The sequence below is a fragment of the Gekko japonicus genome, unplaced genomic scaffold (genome assembly GCF_001447785.1).
Source record: "Gekko japonicus isolate JY-2015 unplaced genomic scaffold, Gekko_japonicus_V1.1 scaffold1315, whole genome shotgun sequence".
Lineage (NCBI taxonomy): Eukaryota > Metazoa > Chordata > Lepidosauria > Squamata > Gekkonidae > Gekko > Gekko japonicus.
In genome coordinates, this window is record NW_015170927.1 from 89,484 (window position 1) to 105,046 (window position 15,563).

Below are 15,563 nucleotides of genomic sequence, written 5' to 3' on the forward strand. Positions count from 1 at the left end.
CGCGGGCGCAGCGCAGGCAAGCTCCTTGCGGGGCTCCACTTATCGGACTCGGCAGTCGCTCCACCCCCGGGTTCGCCTCTGAGCAGGATGGGAGGCAATGAGCCGGAGCCGTGTCCCCCGCCTGCCCTCTCCTCTCCACCGCCGGCAAGCCTCGCACGTCGCACGCAGCCCCCACTGCACCTTCTTTCTGGAGCCACTGAGCTGAGACCAGCGTGGCTGCAGTGACGGTGGAAGCGCCAACACCTCCCTGGAGGGAAGGCGGCCAGGGAGGCGCCGGCAAAGGTCGCGGGGAACGCTTCATGGCATCAGCCCTCGCCCTGGGGTCCTGCTAGAGCTCATTGCATTGACTTTGCAATGTTCTTTGCGGCTAGTCTTGCATAATGCCCAAAGTGCTGGAGGCCTTCCTGATCTTCTCAGGCAGGCCCGTTTCCACAGGGAGGGGCCTGCAACAGAAAATGCACATGTTACAAGCATTATTGAACTCATTCATTTGCAGATTGCTACCTATCATGGTGGGAAACGGGGGGAGGTGGTCCTGCAGATATGAATGTCAGAGGCCATGTGATAGCCAGTGCCTTGAACTGAGTCCAGTAATTGGTGGACAGTCAATGGAATGACTGCAGAGTGGACATAGTATGCATGCTCAACCTAGGTCCTGATAGTAGTCAAGCTGCAGTACTTTGTATCAGTTGGAGTCTCTGTGTTGCCTTTAATGGCAGAGATATATAGAATAGTAATATGTGACAAATGGAACATTGGTTCTTGAAAGCTGATACCTCCAAAATCTTGTTGGTCTGTAGGGTGCCACTGGACTCAAACCTAGCTGTTCTGCAGCAGACCAACAGGTCTACCACCTGAAACTAGAATTGCAGTGTAGATGTTATTGTGGCATGGATTCAGATGGCCAGATTGACCAAGTCTAGGTAGGGGTAAGGGTTGCCACTTTCCTGGTATTTTTTTTTAATAATTTTTTTATTGTATCCCAATATTGTTATTACATTACAGTTTAGTTCCAACTTTTTGATACTCCCCCCCCCTATTTTATCCCTCCCACCCTAAGGTGGCCACCATCATGTTATTCAAATTACATTTTCAACCATGAGCACATACTTTCCAACTTTTCAAGTATACCCCTGTTGGCTTCCCCTTTATAAACCCATTTAAAGTATACCAACCATTTCTTTTTTATGTCCGATTGTATATATTCATATAAATATTCGTTCCATTTTTCTAAAGTCCATTTTGAGTTCTCCTTCCAACCATATGCAATCATTGCATGCGCTGCTAATAACATTACTTTGAAAATATCCTGATTTTGTTTCTCAATTCTATGGTTTCCCAATACACCCATAAATAATAAATCTACATCTATAACCAGGTTCACTTTACATAGCACTGCTATTTTCCCCTGTATCTTTTCCCAAAAATCTATCACTTTTGGGCATTCCCACCATAAGTGAGAATACCACCCTTCTTTTGCATTACAGTGCCAGCAATTGGGTTTCATTCCTTTTATCATATATGCCAGTTGTGCAGGAGTTCTGTACCACTTCCATATTATCTTTCTTTCAAGTTCTCTATACTTTTCTAGCTTAATTTTCTTCAAGTTCACCATTAACTTATTGACATCCTCAGTAGTAATTTGTTTTTCCTTATTCCATTTCTTTTTTAAGCTTCTACACATAAATTCCTTATCTTTCACCAATTCTAAATAAATCTTCCCTGCCAACCCTTTTTTATTTCTTTCACATATAGTATTTGTTCCATATTATTATCTTCCCGTTTAATAGCTTCTTTATACTTATCTTGTTTAATTAAAGAATATAATCCCATTGAATTTAACCAATATCTATTTCCCAGTTTTTGATTCAACTCCTGAGGCGTTAGTGGATTCCCTTGGCTATTATACATATCCTTCACTCTTAATATTCCTTCCTTCTGCAGGTCTTCCCAGAATTTCGGATTCACCTCCTTCTCCCATATATACCTAAGTGGAGTCCATTTCAAAGTTTGTGGCATCAATACCTTTTCCCACCTCTACCAAGCAAGCAAAGCTGTTTTCCTTGGTCCCTCTGCTTGCCACTTTCCTGGTGATGGTGGGGGACCTCTTGTCCCCCGCCCTCACTGAATGGCACAGAATCCCTTGATAAATCACAATCAATACTTCACATGGCCCTATTTATTTATTTTATATATTACTTCTCTGAAATAAGCTCAAAGTGGTTTTTTGAAGACAAAAACTGATAATACAGTACATAATTAAAACTAGAAATACTCAAGCACTCACCAGTTCAACTCATGGACTGTTCACCAGTCACAAACAGGGAGCTGATTTTTCATTGATTGATTTGGCTGTTCACTGATGTATTCATGGCTGCTTGGCAGATTGTGTCACTGCATTCCTTCCTATCCAGGCAGTACGGCACAACTGGCTCAGCCCCATTGAATTCTGCCCCCCCCCCGCCCCACTCAGATGGTAATCAATCACAAATCATATAAATAAGTCATAAATGCTGTGTTTCAGTAAACACCTACCCTTCACTATTTGTCTAAGTAGACCCTAGTGTTGCTTAAGGCTGATGATTGGTTTGAATCGGTGGCATCTTTGTACTTGGGTAGTTTTATGAAAGGCCACTACAAATCTGATGAAGTGTGCATGCACACAAAAGCTTATACCCAGAATTAAACTTCGTTGGTCTTAGAAGCGCCACTCAAATTTTGTTTGGTTAAGTGATCAGCTAACGTTTCTTATGCCTTTGTACAAAGTAAGTTTTGTGGTGAAATTCATAGCATTCCTTGAAACCAACCTGTTAAAAACCATTGAAAGAACCAGCATAAAACTGCTTTCAGCCAAAGGCCCATCTAAAAAGCCCTGCCTTGCATTTCTTTCTGACATGCAGGTGATGAGATATGGCCATGGCATCATTTGGTAATCCATCCCATGGGAATTAAACGACTGCAGAAAAATTTCTCGCTCTGCCTGAGAATGTCTTAGAGAGGGAACAGAAAGCAGGCCTGGGCAGAAAGATCACAAGGCCTGCTGATGCTCATCTGAGGGGAAGCAGTCCTTCAAGTATGTGGGTCTTGTAAGGGGCATTAAAGGTCAAAACCAGCATCTTAAATTGAACCAGGAAACAAACTGGTAACCAGTGCAGTGGATTGGATATTTGGGATGTGGATAGTCTGGTTGACTCCTGTCAGCAAATGTATTGCTGCATTTTCTGTACCAATACATATTTTCCTCAAGGGCAGCCCTGTATAGAATGCATTGCAGTAATCTAGTATTTGGGTTATGCTAGCAGGGATTAACCAGCTGTATCCAAAAAAGCATGCTGTTTTCAAGCAACAGCACTGTTCTTTTGTTCCATTTGCATGGGGGTCCATGAGCACACGCACATCCTGACTCCTAAGTGAATCTTCCAGTGCCACAGGCATTCCTTCCAAAGCATACAGTGAAATGAATGGTAAAGGTCAACTGACAGACCTCTGCCACATTCAAGGATTTTTTTGGAATAGACATCTGAGCATACCACATGTCATCAGAATTTTATCTATTCTCCTTCTTAGCAGTTGCCCTCATAGACACCCCCCCAACCCTGTTGACTATGAAAAGCAGGTTAAGGGGTTCATCTAAGACTTGCTCAAGGGAAACCCAGGAAGAATTAACATGCATGTGTGACTTAAGCAATTTACTTTGATTATTTTTTAATGTGTTGAATCTCTGAAATGATATATACAAGTTTGTTTAAAAATAATTTGAAAACCAGACTTCCGGTCTATGGATTGGTGATGACGGTCACTCTCCCCAGAGCTTGGGGAGGTGATTAGCACACCATCGGCATGGAGGGGTGCCACCTCAAAGTGGCACTCCCATGGACCCTTTGTGAAAGGCTCCAGGCCAGAGAGCTTTGAGGGATAGCCTCTTCAACGGCTTGCTGCCGGAGAATCGAGGCTTTTCTCCGCTCTGATGGTCCTACCAATGAGTGACCTTAGGGCACAAGCTAACCCGACTGGGACAAGCGGGGGAGACCGAGCAGAACAACGATTGATGTGAGCGAGGTCAGGAATGTGACCAACAATGAACGTGAGTTCTAAGTAAACGAACTTTGATAAACGGCACCCCCCCTCCCCATGGGAAAAGTGGAGCGCAAAGAGGGACGCCTCTGAAGCGCAAGGACAGATAAACGCAGCAAAGGGGGAGTGGGAGGAAACAGACAGCGTGTGTATTTTGAGAGACTTACTTGAGTGCAAATAGCAAATTGACGAGTGCTTCGAGCCCAGGAGAAGCGGTTTGAAAGTGTAAACAAAGTTGAAAAATGGCGGCATCCCGAGGAAAGTTTGAAGCGAAGCCTGGTAGTCAGAGTCCGAGGCCGGAAGAGGGAGCTGATGTCATGAAGCTGTTAGCGGATATGCTCAAGCCAGTGATGGATCAGCTCGATGGTATTAACCAGCAGTTGACCTCATTAAATCAAAACTTTGCTTCACAACAGCAACAGCTGGCAGGAACGGGAAAAAAGTGGAGCTGGTGGCTGAGAAAGTTACAGAGATGGACACCTCAAGCAAGAAGATGAAGAAAAGAATGGGTGAAGTGGAAACGAAACAAAATCTTCAAGAAAATCGTTTGTTGCAGCTGCAAATGGAAAAGGCTAATATGATTCTCAGGTCCCAGGGGGTTCCTGAGACAGACAAAGAAGATTTGAAGAAGACTCTGGGTGAGATTATCGCTCCAGTGACAGGCTTGCCAGCGGAGGAAATAATAAAAGACATGGAGACAGCTTATAGGGCTTACTCCAATTATATTAAAAAAATAGCCTGCCTGGAGAGATTGTGGTGAGATTTGCAAGAAGACAGACCAGAGATGCTATATTAAAGGCAACTTCAGCAACTCCACTGAAATTTGGGAATACAATTATCAAGACTTTAAAAGATATTCCATTTGAAATTCGTCAGAAGAGAAAGAGCTACAAGGAGTTAATTACTTTCTTCAAACAAATGGTATACAATACAGGTGGGTGATTCCTGAAGGTGTAATCTTTAAAATCAACGATAGAAGGGAGAAGATAGACTCCATCTTCAAAGCCAAGGAATTCTTGAAACGCCAGCTGGGATTGGGGGAAGAATCTAAAGAGGAAGAAACTAAGTCAAGTAACTCAGCTACCTCAGGAACGTATGAGGACTCTGCTGCAGAAGCGGGTACGGGAGCAATGAAAACTGTATATGATTTTAGAGACAGAAAGCCGAAGTAAGGGCAGAAGGACTCTGATAAATGGTTCTTTGAAATAAAGAAGATGCTCAGAAAGTTCTCTCATAATAACTAATTTACTAATATAGAACAATGTGAAAAACAAGAACTCTACAAGTATATTGTTTTACTAACTCTTTTAATACTAATATTAAGGTCTCCCATTCTTGGGTTTTTAGTTAGTGTGGGTTTCTTTCCTTTATCCATAGTTGTAGTTCCCCTTCCTATATTTTTCTTTGTAGTTTGTAGTCTTGAAAAAATAAAAAATACCCCTCCGGGGTTTTCAAAAATAAATAAATAACAATTTGAAAACCTGACTGGAAAAGGTGCTTTGCAGGAAAAACTCCTGATGTGCAAACCATGCAATTACAGACAATAGCTGTAAGATTTCCTGAGAACCGAAAGATGTTAGTATTGTGAATTTTTTTCTGGACCAGTCTCTGCTACAGTAAGACTGCTGAGTTAATTTGAACTCTTTCTTGAGAATTCCTGGCAAAGCCTTTCAGTCTCTTGAAAGTTAGTTTCCCTTCTAAGTTTTCCCGTATCAAGTGATTTGCGGTAATCTTTAAGGCAACATTTGTATCCCGTATTTAATCACTGGCATTTTTCACTTCTGCATTCACTGATGGAATTCAGGATCTGCTGCTTTAGATCAGCCCAAGGGTCAGGTTATTTAAAGCTAATGCCATTTAAGGGATTTAGGAATCTGGGACACTTGACTTTTTTTGACCAGCATCAAAAATCATTGCTTGTTTTGGAAAGCTGACATCTAGTGGTCGTTACGTAGAATACTTATCTCATTGCTCTTTAATTAGAGAGGTGAAGAGACATACATTAATATTTTTAATGTTGGCCAGCCTTTTATTTTGAATGCCCATATCTTTGTATCTTGGTAGAGAGTTTAAAAATGTGGTGAATATTGAGATGGATTTAGGTATCGGCAAATGCATGGAATCATTGCTTATTTCACTTGTCACATTCAATATAATAGAAAGAGCAGACCATGTTGATACATAATGCATATTGAAGTCCAGCACATATAATAGACATGTGTACTCCTCTTTCTAATGGCTTTGCCAGCTGCATGCAGTGACTTGTACTAGGACAGTCTCTGAATTTTGTGATATAGAGTATGAATGATTATGAGAGCCTTTACCTTGGAAGAGTTTAAAAAAAGAAGAAAATTCATAAAGTCCGGGTTGTTTTTTTAAAAACCCACTCAATTATAACATGCTCTTTAAAAAGAACACACCAGTCTTTTCACAGCACACTTTGAAGAGCCTCTTTTAAAAGGTGGATGAAAGTATATGCTTCCTTCTCTTTTATTCTTTCCCCCCCTCTACTTGTAGGGCTCTTTTTAAAATATCCAACACTGTATGGTTTCTTCTACTCTGCAATATAGGGGCCTTTTCAGTATAGTCTGCTAGAAAACTGGTTGCTGACAGGGACTGAATGACTGAAGGTGCATTCCTTGAAATAAGACCAATTTATTTCTTCCAAAGAAAAGGGCTCCATACACGGTAGGCCATTGCTGTACATCATTTGGACTCCTGCTTAGGTCAGACATTCAGCACTTGTCTCTTATGCTTGAGAATGATTCCTAAAATGGTTGCAAAGACTTGGGACTAACCATCTTATATACATAGCACTTTATTTATAATGTCTGCTCTCAGATATGTAGGTGGCTGATGGATTTGGTTGAGGACAGCGACGGCCTGGCACTCTCACCCCTCCCCCTGTTCTCCCCCCCCCCCCCGACATGGATTGTATTGTTTTATTGTGGCTGCTGAACTTTAACACTGTTTTAATTTTAGTATTATTATAATTTTACTGATGTAAGTGACCTAACAAGTTTAATTTAATGATGGATGGATGGATGCTCTGTTCTTGAAGAGCTGTGCCCTGGGTTTGGTTTGTCGTTGAACAAAACTGCTCTAGTGTATAAAATAAAGATTTTTTTAAGGATCTACAGCAATAACAGTAGTCTTTTACCTTTTCAGATCTGTGGTCTTCAGATGGAATCCACCTTAGGTCAGGGTACAAACCACTGGTGATCCTCTCAGGTTACAGGCAAACAAAAAATAGAGAAATGAATGAAACAGGAGAGATTTGTAGATGACTGCCACATAACATGCTGCCACATTACATGTCCTCACATAACATTATGCATGCCAGGAACATAAAATATATTTGTATAGCAATAATTTTGGATTACCTTAAATATAAAACATTTCTATGAAGGATGTCAGAAAAGAAGATGGCAGTTCTAGAATTCTACTGACCCATAAGGCTTGCCAGGTTTATTGTTATGGAGAGAGGCCTCCCTCCAGCAAGCTGGAGAAGATTCTTGAGAGTCCCTTGGACTGCAAGAAGATCAAATCAGTCAATCCTAAAAGAAATCAACCCTGACTGTTCCCTGGAAGGCCAGATAATGAAACTGAAGCTCAAATACTTCAAATGAGAAGGGAGCACTCACTGGAGAAGACCCTGATGGTGGGAAAGATTGAAGGTCAACGAAGACGGGGACGGCAAAGATGAGATGGTTGGACAGTGTCATAGATGCAATGAACATGAAATTGAGCCAACTTCAGAGGACGGCGGAAGACAGGGAGGCCTGGCGTGATCTCATCCATGGGGTCGCGAAGAGTCGGACTCGACTGTGCGACTGAACAACAAGGAGGAAAATAAAATTTAAAAACAGTGACGTTGCTGATGTCTCTCCATCACTTTTGGGCAAAACCCGCAAGTGACAAAGGGTAGTTCTAGGAATACATAAAGCTGCATTGGAACATTCCATGTCAAACTCTGCACGTTATCAGCATACTTCTGTCTTTAAATACAGATGTGCCCCATTTGTGTGTTAAGTGCTGGCAGTGATTTAAAATGCAAAAGAGGGCACGGTGCATCATGGGGACTGCAGAATCTTCCTTCTGCCTGATGTTTTCCTTCTTGCCCTATAGCTTTTCTCCCAGTTGGGGGTCACGTCACGTATCTAACCATGGCTGAAATTTCTTCAAGACATGAACCAGGTGGGGAAGGGGGAAATGGCAGGTCAGTTCAGCATCCATGCTTCATTTTCTCCTCTTGCACTTTAAATTGCATCCCACGCCACCACTGAACAAATGAAGAAGAGAAGAAATTGGATTTATACCCCACCCTTCACTACCCAAAGGAGTCTCAGAGTGGCTCTCTTCCCCTCCCCACAACAGACACCCTGTGAGGTAGGTGGGACTGAGAGAGCTCTTTTGAGAACTGCCATTGAGAGAACAGCTCTGAAAGAACTTGTGACTGACCCAAGGTCACACCAGCAACTGCATGTGGAGGAATGGATAATCAAACCCGGTTTTCCCAGGTTAGGGTCCGTGCTCTTAACCACTACACCAAATGATTGGGACAGCATGGGTCTGCTGCAGTTGCATACAGTTTAGTCCCAAGTTCCATGGTGAGAGTAGTTACACAGGTTTTTAACCTTTGCCAGACTCTCCTCTCTCCCCATCTCCACCCCTCCCCTACTCCTTTTTTAAGGGAAAAGACTCATTTTTTTCCTAACTTCAAGTTGTTGATTTCAATTCAGCACATCTTTTTTGGTTATAGCATGCAGCTGATTTGGAGAAGAAGCAGAATGAAACAGAAAATAAGAAGCTGCTGGGTACAGTTATCCAATATGGCAATGTTATTCAGGTATGTTGTGGCTTGTGTCAAGAGGGGCATCTCCAAAAAATTAGCACCCTTATTCAGTAGGTAGGTCTAACAGAGGTGCTGCGCAAGACTGACTTGCATTGGTATATTGACAATTCCATTCCTCTGTTGATGTGTGGAACAGGTTACTTGCTGCTTCAACATACAAAAGCAGTGCAATCCTAAAAAGAGTTACTCCAGTCTAAGCCCATTGAAATGAATGGGCTTAGCCTGGAGTAACTCTTTTTAGGATTGCACTGTAAGTCTGCAGAATTGTGTGAACAGGTCAGTACAGCTGCAAATGATTGTTGTAGCACAATATCCAGCCATGTGTGGGTTCTGTCTATGGCCTCTATTTGTAAATAGCATGCCAAGCCAAATCCACTTTGGGTGTGTTCTTAAATTAGCCATTTTTAATCTTCCACATCTACCCCTTTATATATGACCCACCTACAGCCTAAATGGCCCCACATTGGGAGCTCAAATGAAGTCTTCCGTAGTCATCCTGCAATCACAGATGAAATGTTTGTTGTATGCGCTCTATATGCAAAGAGCACATTTTAAAGTGAGCATCATAAGATATGTGGTCATCCAAGTGCACCCTAAAATATGATCTGTAGAAAAAATTTAAAGCATTAAGGAATTAAATACGATTGTCCTTGTTAATGTGAACATGGTCTTGTTCCAATACATTGTGACTGTTTTGCTTCATGGGAGAGAAATATCTGTATATTTTCCCCTTTTTAGCTTTTGCACTTTTTTCCCCTTTTTAGCTTTTGCACTTAAAAAGTAACAAATACTTGACGGTAAATAAAAGGCTTCCAGCTCTCCTAGAGAAGAATGCTATGAGAGTGACTCTGGATGAAGCTGGTAATGAGGGTTCCTGGTTTTACATACAGCCATTCTACAAACTGCGTTCCATAGGAGATAGTGTAAGTTTACAGGAATGTAACAGGAAATTATGTGTGATGTAAAATATTGAAAAGTTTTTCATCAGTAGCTTACTTTCTTGCGATTAATTACGTGTACCATAGTTTATATACTGTGTTTTTTCCTTGGACTGAAAGTAGTGGGAGGTGAATTACTATGGAAACAAATGTTTTGGAAACAGGGAACATTTCTGTAAGACTGGAACAGTAGTCATTTAAATCTTCCCTGACGCTCAGATAGTTATGAAAATCCCTTCATTCACTCAAGAACAAATCAATATATTAAAATGCTGTGGTTTACAGCATTGTGCAAGACAAGCTTTTTGCCTTCTTATTATAAAAAGACTGGGAACTTGATGCAAATCTGAAATAAGGTTGTTATGACATGCCCTCCACCCCATGATTAGTGCCAGTTTGCAGATCCAAAGGATAATTCTTGGGCTTGCACTCTGTGCGAGCACAGAGATTATAAGGGACTTTTTGTTGGTTAGTAGGCAGAGAACGTTCAGAGGCAAATTCTCTGGCACTATCTTTTAGGTTAATTAGGGTTTTTTTAATGGTGTTAAACCATTTTTAAACTGTATATTTTATGAATTGACTATGTTTTACACCGCCCTGGCAGGGGGAGGGCAGTCTAAAATCCAATGAAATAAATAAATCCTAACCCATAGTGCTGGGAGGCCAAGGTAAGGATGAACTTTTTGTCAGACAGGAAGAGAAGCATAGTGTGTGTATGTGTGTGGGGGGAATAAAATGTTACAGCATGTTGAAGAAGGAGGCATTGTTACACACATTTAGGGGAAGGAAGAAGTCCGTCTTAACTCAAAGGAACATCCATGAGCACATGGCAAAGGATAATCCCTGAATACTGGACCCAAGGTAATGAATGAGCCTTCAGTTGCAATCATTTAACAACTAGCTTATCGTCTATTAGCATCTTAAAAGATAAGTATATGCCAGGGAGAGGATGTGTTTATTCACATTTCTTTCACCCATGCTCATTCTGTTGTTTACTCATGTAGTGTGTGCCTTTAAACTTCTTTAAACTCATTAAACTTCTTTTCATTTAGCGTGGTCAGTCCCAGGAGCAGAAAAGGAGAGAGAGATCCAAAAGCAATGTTGTGGTCTCTGAATGATTAAAAAGAGAGGAGCCTGAGCTCATAGTCTAGGGCTGAGCCTTAACCTCTTAGCATTGGTTTGCTGGTGATGGTGATACCCTGAGAGAGAAGTAGAGGGTGGAGGAAGAGGAGCCTTGATGGGGGTTTTGAGACGTGGGATGGCTAAGTGACTTCTTAATTCCCAAGGTGTAGAAATGGTCACTTGCAAGGCCCTACAGAGGTAGTAGTGTTGCTTTTGGGAGGGTGTCTAGAACTTCAAGTAGTTGAACTCTTCATGTTAGTGATTCTCAAACTGCGGGGCACACCTGTCTCACGGGTGGGTCACAAGGCCACAAGGGAGAAGGAACAGGGTGAGCTGAGGCTCAGTGGCAGATGCAAAATGGCTACAAAATATAGCTTGTTATTCAGTGATTCTGTATGTTTGATAAATTCCTACCATGAAAATTAAAATATAAACTTGCTCAGTATTAATGGATGTTTCTGTGTTTTCATGTTGGGGAGGGGGAAAGTAGCATGGAGTTTCCTTTTGAGTGAGTCTCCAAAGGTAGAGTAAATTTAAAAGTGGGCCCTGCATCACAGTGTTGGAGAACCATTGCTTTATGTTACTTTGATTATCATTACTTTCACAGAGATTGTATTTCCAGATCCCATCATAGTATGGTGTGGGACATATGGGAGTATGCCATGAGATGTTCAGGGTTTTTAGTACTGATAAGCAACTTCCCCTTATTTATTTTTGGTATTGGATCAGTAATTATGAGCATCATTCAAGAATGCTGAGTGGGAGACAGACCCTTATTTTCCCAGAGATATCTAAATTAGTTTGTAATATTAGAGAGAGAGAATGTTTGTGTACATGTACAAGGCGTGCTTTAAATTTAAATTTGAAGTCTATGTTTAGGTCAAGACATGAGCATAAGGCATAGTTCAGACAAAGTTATGTGGATTCCTTCAAAGGGTATTTTGTCATTATTTGGTTCAGAATGCAGTTTGTAATGCTGCCGAGCATTATGAATTAAGCAAATTTGAACTTTGTTTCCCTGAGACGCGCTTCTGTGACTTAAAATATAAAATGAAATTTGGCATGTTTGCAGAGCGTACTGTCGGCTTAGATCTATTTTTAGTCCAAATCCTGGATATAAAACACAGCTGAGACCAAGCTAACTGCTAAGGAGACACTCACAATGGGTGGGTTTAAGGCTCCAGGGAGCAGCAGGCAGGACCGGGAAGACTAAGAGCCTCTGGGAAGCTTTATTAGTTTTTTGCCTCTGTTCGACATGCCTTGCTTTTTATTTTATTGATCTTTCTTGCATAGGGTAAGGAGGCAATGAAAACTAGTCCCAGAAGCCTCTGTGTATAATGCATTTGACTAAGAACAAAATTAATCATAAAGCAATGTAGTGTGTTTCTGGGCTTGGGAAGTTCTGAGGATTTAAACTTAAAAATATGTTCTGCACATGTGTATAATACATTCCAAAATGTAATACAGGTTCTCAAGGAAAAAAATTGATTTATAATGTATCTGTTTTGCAGTATGCAAAACTAGTTAATGATGAATGTTAGTGGCATGGCTTGTTTTAAAATATATATAATAGTTTAATAGATTCAGTGTAAAGAACACAGCCACCTTAATTTCCAGATGTTTTTTCTTCCAGAATGGAGAGTTAAGAGTTGAAACACATTAAGTGTTCTGTTACAATGAAGCTTCTGTATCTGTGAACATAGCCTATAATAGCCAAGCCAACAAGGAAGGTCAAAAGGTCATGACTTGAAAACACAAAACCGGGATGTAGTATTTTACATTGGTCACTGGTCCCACTTCCACTCATTCTTTCTCAGCCTAGCTGATTTCAAAGAGTTAAGCTGAGAGTAAAATGGAATTACCTATCTATTTGGCCCAACCCAGGGCTGTGGCTGTGTGGCAGAGCATCTACTTTGCATCCAGAAAGTCCCAGATTCAGTTAGGGTTGCCAGCCCCCAGGTCCCAGTAGGGGTTCCCCTGCTTTTGGGGGCTTTGATCCACTGCCAGCCAACGGGCTGGCGAGGGAAACCCCACCCCCAAACAAGGATGTTGTCGGTCAACGTTGCTGATGCGATGACATCACGTCCAGGTGACATCGTCGCACCAGGGATGTCATGTATGATGTCCCGCCCACCCCCAGAACACCCCCCAAATCCCTCTGCCACGACGGCAAGAGGACCTGGCGACCCTAGGTTCAGTTCTCCTGTTAAAAGGACCTGGCAGTAGGTGATGTGAAAGACTCTGCCTGAGACTCTGATGAGCTGCTGCCAGTCTGAGTAGACAATACTGACCTTGATGAGTCCATGGTTTGATTCAGCCCGAGGCAGCAGCTCATCAAAGCCAGGGATATCAATGTGAGTATTGATTAAATACAAATGATAATTAACTGCAAAACAAACCTCATTTTGGTGACTTGTTGTTGATCCCCAAACCACCAAATGGATACCTCTTATGTCAGTTTTTGTCTTGAAGATCAAGCAGCACTTTTTGAACTTTTTTTTCAGGTGGTCATAGGTGACAAGGTGGTCTTGAATCCTGTGAATGCAGGGCAGCCCCTGCATGCCAGTACTCATCAACTGGTGGACAATCCTGGCTGCAATGAAGTAAGTTGTAATACTTCCTTTAAAAAAAACCTAACAGCCAATAAAAAGAACATTAGTGGAACAAACGGGTTTTACGTACAACTGAAAGGGATTCTTGAAAGAGTGGAAATGGAATGTTTAAAGTACTAGTATCCACTGGAGGATACAGTTAAGTAATCTCTTTATACAGAGGGGGGTTTTTATCTGTAGATCTACAAGCTTTGCAAGAGACATCATTAACTTTAATCCTGTTTTAATCATAGAGAACAGAGCCTTAAAATGTGGCTTGCTGAAGATCACTCAGTAAGATGGTTGTCTCAGTTTTGTGGTATGATTTTATATCTGCCTACTGAGTTTTCCAGCCTCTCTTCATCAGGCTGGTGCAGACAAAAGTCTTCCATCTCCCAGCCATGATTAAACTATTGGAATGACCAGTCATCTGGGAATCTGTTGTCAGAGGAAGGCAGGGTATAAATGCTGTAAATTAGGAAATTGTTCAGCCGTCACCCAGGGCCGGCCTGTCATTGACAAAATTTAGGCAGCTGCCTATGCGCGCTGGCTTGACGAGGGCGCCTCTCTGGCCTGCCTGTCGCCCCGCCTTCCCCTCCCACAGAATCCAACCACGCGAGAGCTAGGCACGAACGTCAGGCTGCTATTCCTACGGTGCAGGGGTGGGTCTTCCAGCAAGGGAGGTGGCCTTTGGGCCTACGGGGATGCGGGGAGGTGCGCATGTGGGGACATCCCCACGAGGTGGAGGAAAGGGGCCTGGCGGCCTGCTGGGCCACGCATCAAGTGCGGCTGCTTCTTCCCTCCTGGCAGCTGCCCCGGGTGGGCGGAGCTTGCTCTGGCCACTCTCCTGCTCTGGAGCCGTCGTGCAAGCTGCCCCGTCCTGCGGTTCCAGCCAGGAGTGACTGCAGCAGGAGTGACACCCCTGCCTTTGTCGTGCTCCTGAAACCAGACTGCTGGTGCTCGCGGAGGGGGTGGGGAGTGCCAGAACGGGGGGGGCGCCTAGTGTGCAAAAAAACCTGGGGCCAGCCCTGCCATCACCCAAACTTTTATGCTCCTTTCTATAAACTTCTCTTCTCACAAGAGCCTTAAATATGATTAGGAAGCATGCTGAAGGCGCTGCACTGGCTGCCTATAGCATACCGGATTCGCTTCAAAGTGCTGGTTCTTACCTATAAAGCCCTTGATGGCCAGGGTCCAGTATACCTAAGGGACCGCCTTTCCCCATATGTTCCCCCAAGAGCACTACGGTCTGGGGCGCAGCACCTATTGGAGGTTCCAGGCCCCAAGGACATCAAGCTGGTCACAACCAGGGCCAGGGCTTTCTCGGCGGTGGCTCCTGTCTGGTGGAATGAGCTCCCAGAGGAGATCCAGGCCTTGCGGGACTTGGCACAGTTCTGCAGGGCCTGTAAGACGGAGCTCTTCCGCCAGGCCTTTGCATAGGAGCCGCCGCCACCATTGTGCCGCCACCGAGTTGCCATCTATAACGGTGGATTAGATCTATAAGTGAACCGGCCCTGGGAAGACGCCTAGGTGTCCAAGAACTTATGTTGTCAGGCTAGGTTGATAAAAGGATCCCATCTTGGAGAGATAAGTTAATATCTAGAGCACCGCACTTTATTTATTGATTGCTTTATACTGTTTTAACTTTTTGTTATGGCATTTGCCGCTGTTGGAAGCCGCCTTGAGCCCACCTGGGGAGGGCGGGATACAAATCTAATCTCTCCCTTATTATAAAAGAGTTTTGGGTGCCAGAATTCTAAAATTGGCCCCTTTAGTGTTAGGCCGAAAAAACTGCCACTCGGAAGACACTGGCTGGGTTCATTGGCTGCTTTGTGCAGTCCCGGCCAGCGTTCCAAGGTCATTTACATATGGAAGCTGATTGGACTACACTCCATTCCACACCTCAAACTCACCCCCCCACAAGGCAGTTGGAATTTTCAGTTGGGAGAGGAGAATGATGTCAGCTGCCCCCTAGGCAGAGGC

At 43.0% G+C, this 15,563-nt stretch overlaps 1 protein-coding gene across 2 annotated transcripts in view; it reads left to right on the forward strand.

Moving 5' to 3' along the window:
* The window catches only part of ITPR1 (inositol 1,4,5-trisphosphate receptor, type 1), a 323,113-nt gene that overhangs the window by 86,915 nt on the left and 220,635 nt on the right, over nucleotides 1–15,563 (forward strand). For both annotated transcript variants that reach the window (XM_015418813.1, XM_015418814.1), the window contains exons 4-6: nucleotides 8,837–8,923; nucleotides 9,694–9,852; nucleotides 13,494–13,592. In XM_015418813.1, coding sequence (XP_015274299.1) covers nucleotides 8,837–8,923; nucleotides 9,694–9,852; nucleotides 13,494–13,592 — 345 coding nt within the window. The remainder of the gene's footprint in view (nucleotides 1–8,836; nucleotides 8,924–9,693; nucleotides 9,853–13,493; nucleotides 13,593–15,563) is intronic.